Source organism: Amia ocellicauda, chromosome 7 (assembly GCF_036373705.1).
Source record: "Amia ocellicauda isolate fAmiCal2 chromosome 7, fAmiCal2.hap1, whole genome shotgun sequence".
NCBI classification, from domain to species: Eukaryota; Metazoa; Chordata; class Actinopteri; order Amiiformes; family Amiidae; genus Amia; species Amia ocellicauda.
In genome coordinates, this window is record NC_089856.1 from 30,678,762 (window position 1) to 30,700,010 (window position 21,249).

A 21,249-nucleotide genomic window follows, 5' to 3' on the forward strand; every position below is an offset into this window, starting at 1 on the left:
GCAACCTTTATACCTATATTGAAGTAATCTGATTAAAGATGAACAGGACTTTAATACCACATGGTGGTGAAGTTTGGAAGTGACACTAGGCCCTTGACTATAGTATGCATATTTGAATATTTCAAGTGTTATTGGTTCATTTCAAAATATATCATATGTGTATACAATAGATGAGATTAAAATATTTTACCATTACTAAAGAATGGTGTTTAAATACCCACTCCATCAAAACCACTTAATAGTACATATTTGAGTGTTTTAAAACTAGAATGTCATTCTTATGCCTTTATTTCAGACATCCGTGAGACCTTCAGTACAGTGGCAATGTTTCCTGAGATCTGAGTAACGAGAAGCACTTTTATACACAATCTGGCATAGTGTCACCTTCTACGCCAGAAAAAAAAATCACATTTAGAGACACTCACCTGATGGACAGAACACTTAAATATAGACTCATTGTAGCATAGATGCAAAAACAGGTTTGCACTCATGATACTTGATGTAGTGTATAATACTTGTAAGGTTTTTCCTTTTTAAGGGTTAAGGCCCTATACAATCAATGTGAAATCATTCCATGTCTGTCATGCTAAAACATCAAGCTGTGAATTAAAGCATTGATCACATCAGCTGCTGGCCCCAATGATTAGGCTGACTTTTTACAATCGACAGATCCTTAAAATCAGAAAAATAAATTAAAGAAACTGAACAGATAAAAACACACAGGGAGAAAACCCACAAAGGCCTACTCATTCTAGAAACCTAATTTATAATCCTACAGAGGAATTTATCTGTGTAGATTACAATCTGAAAAACAAACAAACCAACCTGCCTTGGCCCAAAGCGAAGTAAATTCCTGAGGAAATATGGAATTTGCAATAGCAGACGATTGTATAACAGATGGCTCTGGGGTATACTTTAATATTGTAGACTTGTATTAGACAAGAAGGCTACACACATAAGGCTTATAAGGTTTATTTTTAAAATCTGTGTTTTCAACTGGCAATGGCAAATACAAGCCCTTTGTTAAGTTACAAAAGATGAACATTTTTAAAGATCTTTCAGCTGATCTATACACACTGTAGTGGAATCCACAATCCATTTAGAACAGTGGTTCCCAACCCTGCTCCTGGAGGACCCCCTACCCAGCTGGTTTTTGTTCATATGAGCTCTCAATTACTTAATTGATCTAAAAACATCCTAAATCAGAGCCTTTTAATTATTTTAAACAGTAGGGGTGTTAAGTACAAATTTGTATAAATAATGTATTAAAGAACCAGCTCTTTTATTATTACACAAATTTAAATCTAATCAGATTGTTACTTCAATTAGCGGTTCAATTAGGTAATTGAGAAATCGGTTAGAACAAAAACCAGCAGGGTAGGGGGTCCTCCAGGAGCAGTACTGAAAACCCCTGATTTAGAACATTGGTAATAATCTATATTTTGTGGGGGGTAGCTATTTAATAATGACAGACAATACAAGGCAGATTATGCCTTTTTTATATCATAGTAGTGTTTGTGTTAATTTGGTAATTATTTTTTAGATCATTAGTGGGACTTTAACTGTCAGACAAGTAGTCAGCTCATTTGGATTTAGCTGTCAGTTTCACAGGGCTTTGCCTAAGGTACAAACAATGCAATGAAAACTGCTGAAGTGCAGGTAGAACTTTAGTGCAAATAAGGGTCTGTGCAATCAGTCCTGGAGATAACTGCTTTACGCTGTGATTTAAATATATTGAGAAACTACAAGAAAACTGTCAAATAACTATCTTGGCTGAGCAATGACCCTGCTGTGCTTATTTAGTAGCAGCAGAGTTAACATAAAAAAAACATCTCATCACAGCTTCCTCTCCAGGCTAAGAAACTAATCAGCTTAAGAGAGAGTTATGGGACAGAAGCAGCAGAACCACCATCGGCTCCATGCCCAGGCTGCTCTCCCTCGGGGGCTGTCAGGGGGCCGTGCGGCGGTAGGTGATGTGCAGGTGCCGAGACAAGGGCTGGTTTTCTGTTGACATAAATACAGTCTGCTCCAGCTTGCCGTCCTTCAGTCTGAAAGTCCTGGAGATCTGAGAACACAAGCACCACAGCATGAAGAAATGAACATCTTATTCTGATAGTTTTCCTTTAAACTTTATTTTCTTATTAAAGAAAGTTATGTGAATAAAGGGTGGCCCATCCAGTTAGAATTTTGGTCTGACATTTGGTTCACATTCATAGCATATACTTCCATTTCAGCCCTGTCAGTGAATTCATGAGCATTCCTGTGAATCTGAGTGGTGTGCTTTCACAGCCTTCACCGAGTCAGCTCTGACTCCTCCTACCAGGCTTTGGGTCTCATCTTGCACGTCTGCTACTCAGTGAAAACACTAGGTATACATTGGGAACCTCGGAAGCTGCTGTCAGCATGCCCTGACCCTTACCTGCTGGACATAAGGTTCCTTGGCAAAGGAGATTCTGGCCACAGCCCTGGACTGCAGAGTCAGCTCCAGACCGTTGAGCTCCCCTTCTTCTATCTCCACCAGACCTGGACACACACACACAAACGCCGGGTCAATATTTTCAATAGCACTTTTACTGAACTAACAGCCTAATCTTATCATAAATTAAACACATAAAACATGGCTGGTTTCACAAACCTCGATTAGCACTCTAGGATTACTCTAACAAAAATATCTTTGGGTAGTCCATGACTAATGTTAATCTGGGTCCATAATTTAACCAGCCCATAGAGTAACTGTGCTAGGGTATATATTCCAACACTGGCTAATACAATGTCAATCTACAGCTGGCTGTACAAAATCAGTGGGCATTTTACTAAAAAGCTTCTCCAAGTTCTGTTCTACGCATGAAGAGCATTTGTTTACCTGTGTTCTGAGCATTTATGAAGGCAACGTTTTGTGTGCCAGGCTCCATCCTGATGAAGCCACACTCCCTGTGCATTGGTTTCTTAGTATCAGGATGGAAAGCGTTGAACCTGTGAAGGGCCGAACATCTTTATCACTTCAAAAGACAATAACATGTTTTGAATGCTTCTGAATACACCGATTCTGTCTGGCTAGATCGTGCTGTATACTTACATGAAGTTGAGCACTGGCTGCCCCACATGATAGAAGTGCAGTGTCTCTGTGTAGTTAAAGGGCCGGATAGAGGGGAAGGAGCCTTGTCCTAGCCCATCAGACTCCCAGGACCCCACCAGCCATTCCAGGGGCTTCACTGCAGGGTTCAGGGGAGCGTCTGCTAACACAGAGGAGTACAGTGTTGAACTCACACAGTTGCAGCCCGGATGCATAATCTCAACTGTGTTCGGGAAGCACTTGTAAATGACAATCATTGAAAACTACCTGAACCTTTAGTTTAATATCCATTTGAATAGAAAATGGTGTATAGTTACTCCCAGGAAGCCTTGTGCTTATGCAATGCACCTCAGGCGGCTGTGGACCTTGTCGCAAGATCATCCTGGACGCCCAATTCAAATACAGGTTTGTTTAGAAAGACAAATGCAACCTCTATCAAACGCAGTAATACATGAATATATGCCAGACGTGTTCAACGGAGAACTGCACTACAGTATATCACCCCGTCTTAATTAACCGTAACACAAGTATAGTATATTATACAATCGATTTACGATAAGCATAAAAGGAGAACGAAACTGCTACCAACCGCTTTCAAAACTACAGTAACGACTAATGATATTAGATCTACACAACGACTCTGCGGTTTATTTCAAATACACGAATCCAGCTTGCACAAAAACATATCCAACACCAAGAAAGAAACTTCAGAAATATACACATTTCTGTGTTTTTCCACATAAAAGAGGCTTCTAGATTACCTGTATGTTGAATGGGACAAGACATAGCTCCTTGATTACAGAATAGTTTTAAACAAAAGGTATATATTTCTGATTTATCTTCGTCTACAGCTTAACTACACGATAAAACCTGTTAAGACCAGTGAAGCAGGTCGTATTAAATATACGCCCCTTTCGCGGTGCATCTTGGGGGATGTAGTCTTTAGGTACTTTCGAAGCTGAATGGATTTAATGTGTAATTAAGCTGACTAAACATTTTCAAAAAATAGTTTTATATTTTGCACATATTATTTTAATCACGCGTAATCTCTACTTAGTGTGAATATTATTATGTGTAAATATGCAGAATCATTAACTGATATGGAAACAGAAGGAAAAATGGAATTGAGAAACATGAGAATTACATTGAAATATTCATGACATTACTATCAATTCATACAGCCAATATGGCTTTAATACACAGAGCTCTCCAGAAATTCAGAGATAGAAATTAGAAGCATCATTAATCCAAAGAGATCCAAAGATGAAAAAGAAAGATGGCACTGGGGTTCACCAGCTCATTCCACTCTACTCAGCCATGTTCACCCAACCGAGTTCTCGCTGACCTTTCAGGAGTTGTAGCCGGGCCCTCTGCAGCACTTTGCTCTTCTTCAGACGCAGCAGGGCGTGGAGGGATCTGGTTCTCTTGCGCAGTTGCCGTCGTCGGCTCAGGCCCCTGCATGGCTTGGGCAGCTGGCATCCGGAGGGTGGGGAGGTAGGGGCGACAGCTGTGGTTGGGGCACTGCAGTCGCTAGCCTCCCGGGGTGGCATGGGGTGGGAGTCTAGGCTGGGAGGGGAGTTTGTGTGAGAGGGGGGTGTCCTGGCTTCTTCCTCCTTCCTCTGCTCGCATCTGCGCTGGCGGGCCCTGGTGTCCCGTTCCTGCCGGGAGGTGCTGCTGTAAGAGTGCAGGGTGTCAATGAAGGTGCAGGAGGAGGGGGTGAAGACGTCATCCCCACTGTCCAAGGACCACTCTCCAACAGCCTGCTGCTGAGGCGTTGGGGGTGGGGGCAATCTACGCAGATCCAGGGCTGCATCTTGGGCTCTTCTGGGTTCACTGTTACTTGGGGGGATGCTCCTCAAACTCTTGGAAGCCCCCTTCAGGCAAGGATCCTCAGAAAGTGTCCTGTCCTCTGCCCCCACATCTTGCTGCTCCTCTTCCGGAGCCCCTGAGGAAGTGCTCAGTACTTTCTTGCGTACGTTGCCCGCTGTGCTCTTCGCTTTGTGGCTAAAATCGAAGATGCTGGGCACAGCGGTGGCCTTGAGTTGGCGGTGCTGGTCCTCGTAGCGCCGCTGGAAGCAGTCTTGACTGAAGTGCTTGCTACACAGGAAGGAGTACTTGTTGGGCGTCCAGCTCTCGCGCCGCACTGCCCTTTTCCACTTAGCCAGCCGCCGGGCATTGTTGATGGGAAACCTGAAAGCATGCAAATAAGGGAGGCACAAAAATTGCATGGACTAGATCATTAATCATTGTATTGAATGTGCAACTAAACTTTTTTCAAGGATTTCAAAGCATTTCATGTGGTCCTTAACTACATTAAGTAATTTGTAGCCAATACAGTACAATACAATACTTCTCCTGAAGCATAAATATAATTTATTTGATAAGTCACTCACTCTGTCCCTGTCAAAAGACACGTTCTAACCATCATTATAGCATTTCCGTTATATTTAATTTCAGTTCACATTTTAAAATCATTTTTTTTAACAAATAATAATCATTATAATAATAATAATAATAATAATAATAATAATAATAATAATAATAATAATAATAATGATTCCACCAAATACTTTATTTACGTTGTATCTGTAAGAATAGAACGTTTTCTTAAGAAAGACGTAAAGATTCTTTCTTTCTCTTTCTCTTTCTCTTTCTTCCTTACAAAAGCAATACCACCATCTGCTGTCTGGAATCCCATTAATCCACAGGACCTTCAGGCTGCAAGTTAAGCTCCACTCTTCTACCAGTGCGATCCGTCCGCGCTTGGAACTTGTTGCAGACACTATACCAGACTAACTATAAAAGTATCATCCAGAACAATCGACAATTAATCGAGTCATGTCATTAGCTTTAATCAATAAAGTCAGCGCTTTCCTGACTCGATTCGATTTCTGATTTCGGGTGCAGGGTACGCAGTCTGTGTTGTGTCCAGACTACACTGACCTTACCTATGAAATGATATCTCGGTTTTATCCACCTTCCCTTGTCGGTTGGTGCAGTTAACGGCTGCGCACGAAATCACCATCTCTGTAATATTTCCAGACAATGCTTAAGTATTTATACAAATTTGTGGAGTAAAAATACGTAACACATTACTGTAAACTCCGAGTCCGTACATCAAAATGGCGGAGCTCAGCTTCCTGACGATTGTCAACTGTGTTTTCTTGAGCACGATGACGTACAACACAATGGCGTCCTCCCAGGACGAATACGTGTATCATCACCATAATGATTTTGAACACCTTTATATTAATTTGTATGTACGAAAAATGTGATGCTGATATGTAAAACGTACTAAATCAAACTGAAAATGTTATCTGATTGTAGAATGCAATCAATTACCCAAATTAAATACTAATCTGAAATATATATATATATATATATATATATATAAAGTAATTTAAAACCTTGAATGAGATTAATATGCATAACATAGGCTACACAACAAGGAAGGAAAAAAAAATATATATGAGGCCTATATACAATGGCGTAATGCGATTGTGGTATGCCATTTCAATTGTTAATTTTATGTCAAACCTATCTAGAAACATTTCAGTAAATACGATTCCTCTTAGATGATCCCTCGGCACTATAGCTACACAGTATGCAATTTAGTGACAGCCCCTTAATCAGCGCATGCGCGTCACCGATTGTGTACCTGGCATAGCCTGTCTGTTGCACGTTGTTTGCAAGGCAGCATACAGTAATATGCATGTAATGTACAGTACATATGCATTTTACTTGATCTTGCTTATTCGATGGCAGCATATATATTGTGGCGTTTTTTTTTTTATTTAATCCTACATTATTGGGGTAATGTTCTGTTTTTAATCAGTAGCAAAATTACTACTTTAGTAAAAAAATAATAATAGTAAAGCTATTAAATGTTTTTGTGTAATTGGTGTGTACATCATACATGTCAAACATTTTACTTTTGGTACTTTATTATTAAAGTCTTCAGGTGCTTTCATGCGTTTCAATTCCTAAGCTTAAGTTAGCAGAGAGGGCAAAAAAGTTAGATCTTGTAAAACTACATACTACAGGTACAGTTGCCTCCAGAATTATTCACATCCTTCATAGACTACAGTGGGTTTTGGCGACATAAATGCAGGTGCACATTCGGTATTTGTTGCAATAAATGAATAACAACAGTACTATTTTCTATTTATGTCAATATATCAAAAATGTATTTCTCCAACATACTTGAATATTTGTTAAAAACTAGGTTCAAAATTATTTATACCATAAACATTCCAATCCAATAAACTTTGGATTTAAATGTTTTTGCGATATCTAATACTGATCGTCTCAGGGTTTTATATTTGCATGTGTTTATCCAAAAAATGTAAACTCACTGTACACTTTTTGTTGTTGCTAAAACCAACTTTTTGCTATATTGAATCTGGATTACAATTAGTTCAATATGATATGCAAGGATACAGAGTGGCATATTGAAGTTTTTAAAAACAGTGAAGTATGAATAGTAGCAGCCCCAGTGAGGTTAAGAAAGGTAGGAGGTGGTGATTATTGTTTAGGGTGTTTAACAAGGGTGACACAGAGAAAAAATAAAATAAACAGAAATAGTACAACAAGACCAAATAAATGCTTTACTAATACTTTCAAGTGGGACTGAAAAACTCAGCTGCAATAATATTGATTTACCTGATTAATCTTATAAGTATGTTCTTATAAGTATGCACACCATTTTTAAGGACTTTTCTTTCTAATCAGAAATAGACAGGTCAAAAGATCAACTGGCAAGAGGTGAATATATATGAATGCATCCCACTCAACCAGTTTTAGATGCCTACCCTTAATTACTCTTTGTTTGGAGTCAAGCGAAGATGCTTTAACAGTGGCTCGAATACAAAAACAATGTAGCAATATTATTGAATATATATATGTAGAGCAGTACATTAAAGTACACGTACATTAAAAAAATCTTGGGATACCCTATAGGTGTAGTTAAATCAAAACATTATAACAAGACTGTTCCAAAATTAACTGGAACCAAATGTTTGATTAAAAAAGACAGGCGTACAATTGTGTTATTTTCGCCTCTGTAAGGTAAGTAACTCCTATTTGTTATGTAACTTTCTCTCCTATTAAAGATAATTAATTGTAAGCCAGTCTCCTGCTCTTCTGATACCAGCTGGTATCAAGCATTTTAATGCAGTTGTCAAAATTACCTTTAAAAATGGTCTTATAGTATATGTAATCCTACACGTATTTACAAAATTAAGATAGGAAATAGGACAAATAATAGGACAAATTGTTTCTTATCCATCATCATTTATATTAACTTTCTGAAATAATGGTGATTGGGATATTATTCCGATCAGATGGGAATTATGGATACTATGAATAATGGATGTTCTACAGTACATGAAGAGTGCAGCACACTTTCAACGATTTTTTATTTTATTTATAAGAGAGCCACGTTGGAAATTTCAGTATCTCCAATGTGCGCAAACGTTTCACATATTGTCTTTGTTCTGGACACATTCAAGTTTAAATTGTGCAATGCTTCATTCTATATAAGTACTAGGAAAATAAATGTTAATTAAAAATAGTGGATTGACTGATATGTACAGTAAGCATTAGCACAAGCTTTGTCTCAGGGAGCGACTTGTTACTTGTTTCTTCGCTCACCTTTCTATTCAGTCGAAGTGCACACATTTATTTAAACAAGTTGGATATTTATCCATGAAAGAAATGGGTTAAATATTGTATGAATAAATGTGCGTACTTAGACAGAATAAGAAACCTACTTCTGTACATGAATCCCCTCCCGTTCTGCGGTGACTGTCATCCAGACTTCCTGTTTACCACAGATCGCCATCTTCCACAAGTCCCTCCCCAGTCTGCTTATTGGACGACTCTTCCCAGGGTCTAGGATGCCTGGCGTTTGTATTGGATAAAGCGGCACAAATGCCACGCATAACAAGGTCGCCATTGGACAGCGCACGGCAAGCCACGCCCCCTGTGACCCGACTGTCCAATCGGTGCGGAGGTTGGATGCCCATTGGTCGCATGATGTCTGTCTCGCCCAACAAGATAGGGTGAGTCGTTGACGGGATGGATGCAGGTAAGGGAGACTCCAAGGAAAACAAGAATTACATAGCGTTTTTGTGTCAAACGTTAAATAAACCCTCGCCTATTTCATTTCGTTTGTTTCAACATGCCTGGCGAATTGGTTTGAAAGTGTGCTTCCTTTAATGACAGGTCCATTCGCTGGTCATTTTAAATCCATAATGATTTTTCAGTTATTTGTCTAACCGTATATGTCGCTTGTTTGTCTGATGTGGGGCATATATGTGGATTACGTATTTTATACATATATATATAAAATATGAAGGCCAGTGACGACATCTGTCCTTGCCAGCACAGGTGTGTCCCCCATGTCTCTGTCTGCCACATCACTACATTTCAGGTCAAGTGATGCACGTCAACGTAATGTCATGTATGTACAGCGATCCTAAGGACTTGTGTCTTCATACGTATTTCTGTCCATCAGGCGTGTCAAGTTTACAGCCCTTTGTCTAATGCGACGATTATGCTACGATTATACATGCTTAAAAATGCGTATTTCTTCTTCAAAGTCGACAACGGGTACACTCGGTGTCAGATTTCTGATTGATCTTATATGGTTATTTTGTATTTGGCAATTATGACGTGGAAATAAGTAACACAAAACGAAACACGCATGTCTGTATATGATTACTCCCGTAAGCATCCTTGTTCTTTGATGTACTTTTAGAGGTTGTAGCTATTCAGGACAAGGATAATAGACCTTCCCACACTTGTGGAGAGAGTAAGTGTAAAATAGTGTGGATCTAGAGCCAGATCAGGCTGACAAAACTTGTTATTTTTAAATGGACGAGTGAATGAGCGATCATTATATAGGTTGATCCAGCAGTGTACAGATTACAACAGACCCAGACAATAGATTGGCATGAATTGACTGGAATGACAGTCAATATGTCGTCTGCTAAAAAGTAGATGGCTTTATTGATATGATACATGTGAGGGTAAAGCATAAACTGATATTGACATGTTGCTGTTTTCCCACATTATTTTATTTTCTTTTAAAACCAATGACATATTTCTTAAAGTATAGTTTCAATGCTGAACTTATTCAATTAAGCATTGCTGAGCATGGTGCTTCTCAGTCTCTTTGATTCCTTGCTTGGCTGTCCTGCTAATAATTTGAATTAGTTAAGTCCTCAGGTGGAATGAAAACCTGAATATATTATGACTCATTGACTTTCTGTCTGTCTGTCTGTGTGTCTGCCTCAGCTACCCTCACCTACGACACACTGCGCTTTGGAGAGTTTGAAGATTTTCCTGAGACTGCAGAGCCAGTGTGGATTCTGGGGAGGGAGTTCAGTGCTCTTTCAGGTACAGGCTCAGACAGCCACAACATTAGTAAGAGTGCTGTCCTGCACTAAGTGGGTATAGTGGTAGTGTTGATGTTATAATGTAAGGCTTAGACAGACAAAATATATTTATTAGTTATGCAATCGATGTTTTAAAGGAATTCATAGCTGGCTTGAAAAAACAGTTATGTAAACCATGTTGTGTGGCATCCATAAGTGTAGTATTTCAGGATCCTGGGTGTATAGTCCCAGTTCCTGTTCATTCCACACTGTTATGCTATGTGTGATGATGGAAGTATGGAAGAAGCCCAATCATTACACTCCCTGTGCAACAGTGGTGCTTTCCCACCATGCACCCACTAAAGGTACTTTTATGAGTTATGCATCTCTCATAGTTTGATATTCATGCAGTGTATTAGTAATTTGCCTGGTGCTATAATCCAAAGTGACTTTTATTTTGTTAGACCTGTATGATGTCAGACAAATAAGATGCTGTATAATTTTGACTAAAGGCAGTAAATGTCTTCTACAGTATACTGAGCTGCTCCTTTTGGGATTTATTTTTTATTTTTTATATAATTAAAAATGAAGTAAAACAGTAAAGTCAGTGTATATGTCAAATACCACACATCTGTCAATAGCTGAGTTAACAGAGGTAAATAGTAATGTCTAAATTGTACTTCATTTTTTAAAATAACTCTCTTTTTCTAAGTGTTTATTATGTTTCTCTTTTTTGTTTTGTAGAGAAAGATGAGATTCTGTCTGATATTACCTCACGCCTTTGGTTCACGTACAGAAAGAATTTTCAGCCTATTGGTGAGTGACTTGACATGCTGACAGATGACTCATGGACATGTTTCCACACCCTTTGGTTTTTAAGTGCAATATAGTTTAGTCCATACAGGATTATCACTCGGAAAGTTTGCATAATGTAGATATTTTAATGTTGTTCTCTCAGCCCCTTTAGTTTTTACTTTATTCCCTTTGGTAGGGTAGAAACAGTACTTTAAATATAGTTAAATATCAAGAGCTGTGTATGGTTTAAGTCCCAAAGTGGAACATACTCTGCTTATAAAACAGTATTGATAAATTATAAAATGGACTCCCTGGACAATGTATGAAACGTGGAAATAAATTCAATCACCCTTGTTGAAGGTGGAACAGGCCCTACTTCTGACACAGGCTGGGGTTGCATGCTGCGATGTGGGCAGATGATCCTAGGAGAGGCCCTGGTGTTCATGCATCTAGGTCGAGGTATGTATGTACGTTGCAGGTAACAGAAAAATAAAATCTGAATACTTTAGTGTTATTTACAAGTTCAACAAAAAACAAAAAATCGTAAGTGTTTGTAATCTTTTTTAAGACCTTCTTCAGAGGTGGGATACGGGTCTGCAATTGCATACATTATTTGTATATTGAGGCCAGGTTCCATAAACCGTTTCCAGGCTGTGTTGGCTTCTTTCAGTGTGACAGGAGTGTTTACTGCCCTCCTCTGTGGGAGACACTGACTGACTGTGTAATTTGTTTGTGTAGACTGGAGGTGGGTAAAAGGCCAGCAGCAGAAAGAGGAATACTTCAGCATTCTCAATGCCTTCATTGACAAAAAAGACAGCTATTATTCCATACATCAGATTGGTAAGATACCTGACCTTCATGAAATAGAGAAACAATGTTAAAATTCACCATTTTGTTAAAGGCTTTCTGTTATTTTAGATTATGTGTGGTTTTAAGTTTAAGGAAAGGGAACTTAACTATTTAATTACAATGTAATATTATGTGAATTTTTGATTCATAGAGAACCCCTTCACACAGCCATTAGAAATTGAATCATTGAAAGCCTGGGATGCTAAGGAACATCCAACTCATCCTCAGTCAACCCCATTCATAGATTCCAACAATAGAAACTGGACTGTACATATAGACAGATTAGTGTAAAGAAGGCTCCCTTATATTCTATTAGTGGAAATTACAAAAAGTAACTGGGCTGTCACAAGGAATGCTTTGTCTATTGTTTTCTGTCTTTTCTCTGTGCTTTTGTTCCAGTTGTGTTTGTACAATGTTCATTGTTCTTTTGTTTGTGTGTTTTTAATCATTCTGTGTGTTTGCGGTTTTGGAATATTCAGAGTATTTGGAATATCGTTGCTCCAAGTTTTATTTAACATCCTCTTCCCCTATAATGTATTTTTTTTATCATTCACCTTGAAACAGTGGAAGTTGAGCCAAGAGTTATTTCCCCAGTATCTCGATATAGATGACTGTACTCTCTGTTATGTTCTCATGCTCTCTCCAATGTATAGCCCAGATGGGAGTCGGGGAGGGGAAGTCCATTGGCCAGTGGTATGGACCAAACACGGTTGCACAGGTTCTAAAGTAAGTGTGGTTTGATGTTCTGTTTGAGTTGGTCAGCTGAGAATGATGAAGCATCCCTTTAATCTTTAATCTGAGCAGACTAAACAAGGCAAAATATAAATAAATAAATATCTGACTCATGACTGTACTCTGCAGTATTCTTGGAATATTGTTTCACATCATTCACTGTGTGTGTGTGTGTGTGTGTGTTGCATAAGTCTGTCTTGACTTTCAGCTCTCTGATTCACTCTCTCTCCTTTTAGGAAGCTGTCTGTATTTGATTCATGGAGTCGACTGGCACTGCATATAGCCATGGACAACACCGTGGTCATTGAGGAGATCAGTGAGTGACGGACTTAATTATTATACTGTTTATAAGTGTTGGTTTCCAAGGGCACACTGCAAGCAATGGAAAAAAGTAGACATAAATAAATGCCTTAGAAGGCAATGACAATATTGGGATGGAATGAATGACTGAAATGTATGGCAGGGTACTGTGTACTGACACCGCTGGTGAAAACTGTTAAGATAAATCAGTGGTACATTGAAAAAAGTTTTAAAGAGATGTTAGATGTTAGAGTAAGTGGTTCCCAATCCTGGCCTTGGAGAACCCCCTACCCTGCTGGTTTGTGTTCCAACTGATCTCTCAATTACTTAATTTAAGTAACAATCTGCTTAGATTTGAGTTTTGATATTGTGTAAAAAAAAAAGTTGGTTCTTTAATAAGTTCTTTATACAATGATATGCTTAAAACCCCTACAGTTTAAAATAATTAAAAGTCTGTGATTTTAGGAAATTATTAGTTCAATTAGGGGTTCAAATAAGGAATCGAGAGCTGGGTTGGAACAAAAACCAGCAGGGAAGAGGGTCCTACAGGACCAGGTTTGGGAACCACTGTCTGTCCCCAGAAAGTATATTGGAAAAAAAATAACCTGGAGTGTTTGTGGAACTATTAATGAAATACTAGTTTATATAACTACCTAGTCCTCTCAGACCAGTTCCTGTTAGTCCTGATTTATGCCCCTCAGTGTCATAGGTTAATGGAGCCGCTTTGACAGGCCTGTTCCTAATTGATGTGTTTTCCCCTCAGAGCGTCTGTGCATGCCCTGGCTGGACTTTGTTGGAGCAGCGTCAGCCTACCGTGGGGCAGAGGGGGGGCGGGAGCTGAACGGCTGTGTGGGGGGAGCCTGTGCCCTGGGGGTGGAGGACACCGTGCTCTGGAAGCCCCTGGTACTGCTGATACCCCTGCGGCTGGGGCTGAGTGACATCAACGAGGCCTACATAGAGACACTGAAGGTACGAGTTGGGCGTGCAGACACACAAACACACACTTACTCTCATACTGGGAAACTCATGGAAGATTCTGCAGTACAACATTATAGGGGGTTAAAAAGTGTCAACTGTAGGACTGGTACCCTGGGATGTGCATGGAGACTGGGTTGATGGGTTGAGTGTTGGCTTGAGAGAGCTATGCTAGCTGGTGACACTCTCTCTCTCTCTCTCTCTCTCTGTTTCCTCAGCAATGCTTCATGCTCCCCCAGTCTCTAGGAGTCATTGGTGGGAAACCCAACAGTGCCCACTACTTCATTGGCTATGTAGGTGAGTGCTAGGTTAGCCTTTCTGCTTGCAAAAGCCATAAAAGCCATATTAATATATGTTACTGACTTCAATATGTTCAATAGTAGATTCCATGGTTTTCAGACACAAATCTCAAAATCATTTCGCAGCGTTTTGTGTTTCCAATAAAATCCTGAACAAAGGGCTCCAGTTATAATGTTAAACCATTCTGTACATTGATCTTTGAGGAGATTGTAAGAGTATTAGTAATTCATCAAAAGATGGCTCTGGCGGTAACTGGAATGTATTGATTTCAGTATGACTGTTTTTTTTTTTGCGCTGTTGCTGACCGTGTGTGTCTGCCCCCCGTACCCAGGAGAGGAGCTGATTTACCTAGACCCTCACACCACCCAGCCTGCAGTGGAGCCCAGCGATGACGGGCAGGTCCCCGATGACACCTACCACTGTCAGCACCCCCCCTGCCGCATGCACATCCGTGAGCTGGACCCCTCCATTGCCGTGGTAGGCACAGCAACCAGATAGGCCTCTTAGTGCCCACTGTAACCACTAGAGATTGCATGGAAGACAAAAATACAATTGTAGGCAGAACAACACAGCAGAATCAGGTAGCAGTGTGGTAACCCAAAAGAGCAGTCCAGGTGATAAAAGCCTTAGAAAAATTATATTAAAAGATAGTATGAATGACTTTCAAGGAATGAAAGGTTAACAAGCTTTTCCATCAATCCACACGTCTTCCTGTCGTTTTTCATTGGTCAATGTCATTTTGAATGTATGTAAAATCAGATCGAATCAAACTCGTTTAGATTCTAAAATTGATGCATCACTGTGATACAACAATGATGGACTCGTGTGCAAGCTGAGATAGGGATGCACACAGTCGTTTTTTTATCTTTTCACTCATGTAAAATTCTGCATCATTGGATCCAGTGTGCCTCTTTGATAAGGGCTAGATACCATAGTGTAGGGGTGGCTAACCCTGGTCCTGGAGAGCCTCAGGGTCTACAGGTATTTGTTATATCCAGATTGTTAGGTGCTTAATTGAACCAATTGTGGGTCTTAGTTAGGCAAAATGTCCCTGTGTTCAAGGTATCCATTAATTGGTAATTTAGAGAGACCTGAAAAACCTGCAGGATTGTGGCTCTCCAGGAACAGGCTTGGCCACCCCTTCCCTAGTGTAACATCATGAAGTGTCAGTCTTCCACCTCTGTCTTATTTCTGTTCTGTTCTGTACTAGGGTTTCTTCTGCCGCACAGAGGACGACTTTGACGACTGGTGTATGCGCATTCGAAAGGTGGGTAGAATATTTTTTTCTTTCTAAAAATTAAAAAAAGCACACGAATGAGTGTAATTAGAAATCCTACAGAATTTTAATAGAATACATAACTAGTTTTGTTTGTGTGTAAGAGTTCTGGAGTGATTCTGCAAGTGATAATGAATAATTATACTAGTTATGCACCATAAGACACTGTTCTAAAAGGTAGTACAGGAAGTGCTTCATTTTAAATCAACACCTCCCAGCAGGCATTAGACCTTTTTATAATTCCTTCCACATTGTCATTTTACATTTATGACTTAATAACTTGTAGAATGCAGCCAAATATTCATAATAGTATTCAGATCCATCCATATTTAATCACTAAACCTCTATTGTATTGATATTATTATATCATATTATAGGGTCAGTGCTAATGCAGGTCTGCTTTGTCTTTCAGTTGTCTGGAAGCAGGGAAGGGCTGCCAATGTTTGAACTGGTGGATAGTCAGCCATCCCATTTCACCAGCTCGGACGTCCTTAACCTCACTCCAGGTCAGTGCTAGCCAGTTCCTAAAACACATAATCCTACCATCTGTCTTTACGCACAATCTGTACATTTTGCACCAGGTATTTCAAGTTGAGCTCCCATTTCTCCTTTTGATAGAAACCCAGAAGTAGTATCCATGTTCAGTATGTATACTTTAAAACACATTATTACTACAGTATTATTTAGATTTTCTATTGCAATTTGTAAACGCCAATGTTTTATCATATATATCCATGATACATAAGCTTCTAGAATTGAATACTATTGTTTTGTTTTGTTTTGAAAGGTTGTTTTGGTTGTCTTTCTTGACTTCGGAGTTTAATTATTAACTGGACCAATGTAACATTTTCCAAGGCCTTTTTATGTCGAACAACAATTTAATAGTGGACTTGATTCAAGGTAAGGATGCTGATAAAACATTTCTGGAGTTAATCAAATAACGAGTCCAGTGAAGTAACAGAACACAACGACTGAGACACAACGACTGAGACCCTACCAAAATCAGATCAGAGTTTGTCACGTGCCTTGAATACCTGGCCTGGTAATAGAGTTTTGTAAGAATAAAGCTAAATGGAAAGGGATTCATTTTTTTTTTCCTCTCCACTGCAGATTTTTCAGATTCTGACCGGCTGGAGCGGTTTTTTGACTCGGAGGATGAGGAGTTTGAGATCCTGTCATTGTGAGGAGGGAGCCGGGGGTCCATCACAAAGACAAGAGGGGCACCTTCAGGCAGAGGACGGGGAAGGGAGAACACATAGACACCTCCCTCAGGCCAGCCTAGCAACCATGGCATAGTCATCCTGCCTCACTCTGGACACAGCTGCCACCCATCAGTGACAAACTGTGCTCTACATTTATATCCACTACCAAGACTTTCCTTTTTTTTTTTTTTTGAAGGAAGGTGTTTTGTGGGGGGCGGATCTGCCAAGATTTTTTTGTTGATTTAATTTGGATTATGTTTACAATTTGCACATTTATTATAATTTTTGTTTAGATTTTTGTTAAATATATATATATATATAAAAAATGATGCTCTGTGTTTTGTTGGTGTAAATCCAGCAGCATTGTATCCAAATAAAATGTCCTGTTGTAACTGTGGATGTCATCTGGCGATAGTGCCCCGACAGCAAAGACATAGTCACAAATGTATCACTAATCTCAGTTTAGTTGTCTTTCTGTAGGACGGTTCTCCAGTAAGATATGATGTGAAGTTAACTTAAAACACTCAAAGACAATGAGACTGTTTCCCCACAAATGTTATGTCCCGTTTAATAATTGACATAAACTGGACAGTGTAAGACTGACTACTTTGGAGATTTTTCCAGTGGATCCAGTTTTAGTGTCTACTGTATTATACTGAATGTTTAGCTAGTGCCTGCTATAATTTGTAGCCTTCAGCAATGACATTGCAAGATTCCAGGATATATTTCAACTAGGTGATCAATTAAAAATAACAACAAAGACAAACTTGGAAACACTGCTACATAGTCTAAGACACAGACACACTCCTCGTTTACATGGAAACTTTATTTAGATGGGAACATCTTTAAAAACAATTGTGATGGTGATGGGTGGTGCGATGAGAGACCACGCTGTGATGCTCTGGCGTGACTCGGGTGACCCAGGTGCTTGATAACTGACTCCTCCTCATTAAAACAGGAAGTGGATTTTAGCTTCCTGATGTGGAGAACCTGAGAGTGCAGCGGAGATGGTAGTGTGCGAGAGAGAGAGAACCAAAATAATTGGTTTTGGATAACCGTGCTGGACTGTGCTTTTGGATATACGGATTCACATTACTACGCGTATACAAGTGGGATAAAGCAATAGGTTCAGTTATCAGTGAGCTGCTCTCATCCTAGGCTGACTCCAGTAGCCTGATCTCCACAATGTGCCAAAGCACAGTGTACATGCTGTGCCAGCAGTGGAACAGCCTCACTTCCACAGTTCCATGATGGGTTTGTCTGCAGCACTGTCAATGGCTTTCTCGGTGTGTCTCATGATTTCCATGTGCAAATCCTCGATTTCTTTAGCGGCATCGATGACCTGCAGGAAAAAGAGCCGGCCATGGTGAGTACAAAACCATTTTGACATTACCAACGTCTGTGTACTGCGATTTACTGAATATACAATAAACTAAACATTTTATGGAATATATCAAAGCATACATGGAACATAAGTTTCTAAATGTATTTTTTTAATAAAACTTCTTAGCTGCAATAGCTAAGATAGGAGATGTGACAATTGCTTTGTCTGTATAGCCGTTTCTTATCTACACTGTAACAGTATTATTGAGTTATTGGTGATGAATTAACAGGAAGTAACGTGTAAGCATCTTAATTGTTCTAACTTTCAACATCTTTGGGGAAGATATTTGGAGTAGGATGAATGTTTAAGGGGGAACTAGCACAGTCACTAAATTGATGTATACACTCCTACTAACACAAGAGTATATAAACTTGTTATATAAACAATTCAATTTAGTGTCTGGGATATTTCTCCTTTCAAGCTGTTTGGTGAACCCTCAGAATAGAGGATACAGGAGTTAGGATGGGGTTGATCAGAGAATCTGTTGGAAAGCTCTTTGATGGGACAAAACCCACTTCTCAATTGAATTCTGACCATTGCTAACTGGTGATGACAACTGCAAACTGCTCACCTGCCAGTTAAGGGAGGGGTCCTTCATGAGCTGCTGAAAGCGGTGCTGTACGCTCTTCTGGAAGTCGCTGTTTTCATACCGTTCAGCCCCGAACTCCCCCCGCCGAGCTGCCTCAGCTGGACTAAGCTGCAGGTACAGCACCAGGTCTGGTTTGGGCAGCCCCACATCTGGCTTCTGACACCAGTCCAGATTGAAGCCCTGTGTGCACACAAATTTGCACAGAAACACAAAGACATTCACAGTGTGTTTACTATGACCATAATTCAGAATATCAAAAGTCATACAAATGCACCTAGAAATTAAATTCCGTAAGCTAACAAAGTGATTGTCATGTACACACACTTTTTGAAAACTTGAAGGAGCATACTGCGCATGTGCACACATGGACTCTTTTCTCCTGCACATGTATTATGCTATTGAATAACATAACATATAATGCAATACACAGTCAATTATTATTACATGGCTAAGCACTAGTACCACAAGCCAGCTTTAGTTTAATTTGCCTTCATTTTTATAGTTTGTTTTGTTAGTTTATTACTCCTCCCTGGGAGTTTAAAGGGGGATATACTTGATTTATTTTTGGCTGTTCTTCATTTATACAATAAACTCCTGAATAAAAATGCCTGATTGCTAATCCTGAGACCTCTGTGTCCTCCACTCCCTGTTACAGTAAGATAATAGTCAAATGTATGATTAAGGCTGATTTTCATGTAAACACGGTAAAGACAAGTGATATTTTAAGAATCAGTTATGGGAAACAAACTGACAGTACTGACAGCATTACACATTGCACTGCCAATGAGGCAAGTTCCTTTTCAACTAATAATGTCCCTATTGTATTTAATCCCACTTCCCTTTCTAATTTTATAGCCCTTGCTACCTAGCTAGCTACACCGCAAAGTGATGGAGGTCCCATCAAGTACTGCACTGAGAGAGACATGACTGGAGGGGATCTCCAGAGTGAACGTACGGGCTTGGCGCTGGTAAAAGCCACTCCAGAGAAGGCGTACCGGTCCACCACCAGACTGACTCCCTGCTCCAGCTTCTGTTTCATCAGGGGCCTGGGGAGAGCACAGAGAGGCAGATCTCATACACTCATAACTCAAGTCTCTGTTAATCAATCATACCAGCTGTAACTGAGATCTCTCAGATGATTTGCTAGGTCAAGGAACTGGTTTCTTTTATTGATTTTAATGACCCATCATTCACTCCTGTTTAATGAGTGCAGATCAGTTGCAAGCATTTGCATGATGCACTAATAATTCAGATCCACACATGCTTGTGGAGATGTTTCCAATTACATTTTTGTGTGTTTGTTTCCTACAGGGAATGGGGAGGAACTCCACTGAGAGAACAATAAGACATACAAAAGGGTGTCTTACACAAGCTCCCAGCGATTGGCAGAGAAGAGAAGATGCACAGTGTGGTCCTCCAGCTCGCTGGACTTCTCCAGGTATGCATTGATCAGCTGGCCGATCTTGGTCGTCCTGTCTGAACAAGAAGGGGAAACTACCCGTTTTCAAATGCACTTTCAAAGCACGCCAAGCAAATTAAATTACTATTAATTAATTAACACATCATGAAAGCACTGACGATACATTCATAATCCTTACAGTTTATACTGTCATTTAACACACATTATAATAAAACGTGCATGTTTTGCAGAAACCACGGGAATTAAAGCACAGTTTAATACAGACGGTTGCATGGTCACGTTTGGCACAGAGCATGTATTTTCGCATGACTGTCCGGATAATGCATCCTCTGAAAGGAAGGGAAACAGGACAGTTACCAGGAAATCGGATCATTTCGGCTTTTCGACCACTCTGCTGCAGCGCCTGTACCAATTTTTTGCATTGCGTGGTTTTGCCAGCCCGGTCGACCCCTTCCAACACAATCAGAGCTCCTCTTCGACAAGACATCATGTAAAACAGATATTGCTCACTGGAGTTAACTAAATATGACCAAACCGTGCTACCATGTTGAATAGGCTGCTGCTGGTGCCGTATATGTAGTGTAATAAGCGCGCGAGTATTCGTCGACCCTTTATTCTTAAAGCAATGGGAAAAGCAATCCATTTATTTATTTTTGAAAACTGCCAGTTTCCAAAGGTTTTGTTAGTTGTAACAATGAGTACGTTTTCAGTTTAATTTAATACGCAGGGGATGTGAGGGGGGGGGTTGAAATTAAAACCACATTAGATAAGGTTACAGCACTACAAAAGCACATGCATGCTTACCAACGCTTAAACTGGTGATACATTAAGTCAACGTCCATATAACTATACATACTTTTTAGCATACATATTCAAATCAGTATTAATTAAATTAAATTGTTCGATTCACCTATAAACATGGCTTACTTTCAAAACATTACGTTCCACCTATTCTTGATTTTACGGTAACGTCAG

The 21,249-nt window shown here is 39.7% G+C and overlaps 3 protein-coding genes across 10 annotated transcripts; 1 reads left to right on the plus strand and 2 right to left on the minus strand.

Moving 5' to 3' along the window:
- Nucleotides 1–956: 956 nt before the first annotated feature.
- On the minus strand, nt 957–6,210 carry thap4 (THAP domain containing 4). 4 transcript variants are annotated; one of them, XM_066709123.1, is made up of 6 exons: nt 6,022–6,210; nt 4,419–5,263; nt 3,077–3,233; nt 2,864–2,973; nt 2,420–2,523; nt 957–2,065 (listed from the first exon to the last, which is right to left on the minus strand). In XM_066709123.1, the coding sequence occupies exons 1-6, from the start codon at nt 6,096–6,098 to the stop codon at nt 1,949–1,951; spliced, it is 1,410 nt and encodes a 469-aa protein (XP_066565220.1). In that variant the 5' UTR covers nt 6,099–6,210; the 3' UTR covers nt 957–1,948. The 4 variants fall into 4 exon arrangements, with proteins under 4 accessions (XP_066565220.1, XP_066565219.1, XP_066565222.1 ...); XM_066709122.1 differs by having other exon boundaries at nt 3,077–3,236; XM_066709125.1 differs by lacking the exons at nt 4,419–5,263; nt 6,022–6,210 and adding an exon at nt 3,835–3,983.
- Nucleotides 6,211–9,081: 2,871 nt separating this feature from the next.
- Nucleotides 9,082–17,273, plus strand: atg4b (autophagy related 4B, cysteine peptidase). Of its 5 annotated transcripts, none has more exons than XM_066709132.1 (13): nt 9,082–9,161; nt 10,373–10,474; nt 11,197–11,268; nt 11,608–11,706; nt 11,986–12,087; nt 12,750–12,822; nt 13,065–13,144; nt 13,892–14,097; nt 14,322–14,400; nt 14,735–14,880; nt 15,614–15,670; nt 16,092–16,185; nt 16,790–17,273. In XM_066709132.1, exons 1-13 carry the CDS (start codon nt 9,152–9,154, stop codon nt 16,861–16,863), a joined length of 1,194 nt encoding a protein of 397 aa, XP_066565229.1. In that variant the 5' UTR covers nt 9,082–9,151; the 3' UTR covers nt 16,864–17,273. The 5 variants fall into 5 exon arrangements, with proteins under 5 accessions (XP_066565229.1, XP_066565228.1, XP_066565230.1 ...); XM_066709131.1 differs by having other exon boundaries at nt 11,197–11,265; nt 11,602–11,706; XM_066709133.1 differs by lacking the exon at nt 9,082–9,161 and adding an exon at nt 9,180–9,463.
- Nucleotides 17,274–17,689: 416 nt separating this feature from the next.
- Nucleotides 17,690–20,848, minus strand: dtymk (deoxythymidylate kinase (thymidylate kinase)). Its single transcript, XM_066709136.1, has 5 exons — nt 20,632–20,848; nt 20,222–20,330; nt 19,810–19,900; nt 18,837–19,034; nt 17,690–18,223 (listed from the first exon to the last, which is right to left on the minus strand). The coding sequence occupies exons 1-5, from the start codon at nt 20,762–20,764 to the stop codon at nt 18,113–18,115; spliced, it is 642 nt and encodes a 213-aa protein (XP_066565233.1). The 5' UTR covers nt 20,765–20,848; the 3' UTR covers nt 17,690–18,112.
- Nucleotides 20,849–21,249: the final 401 nt, after the last annotated feature.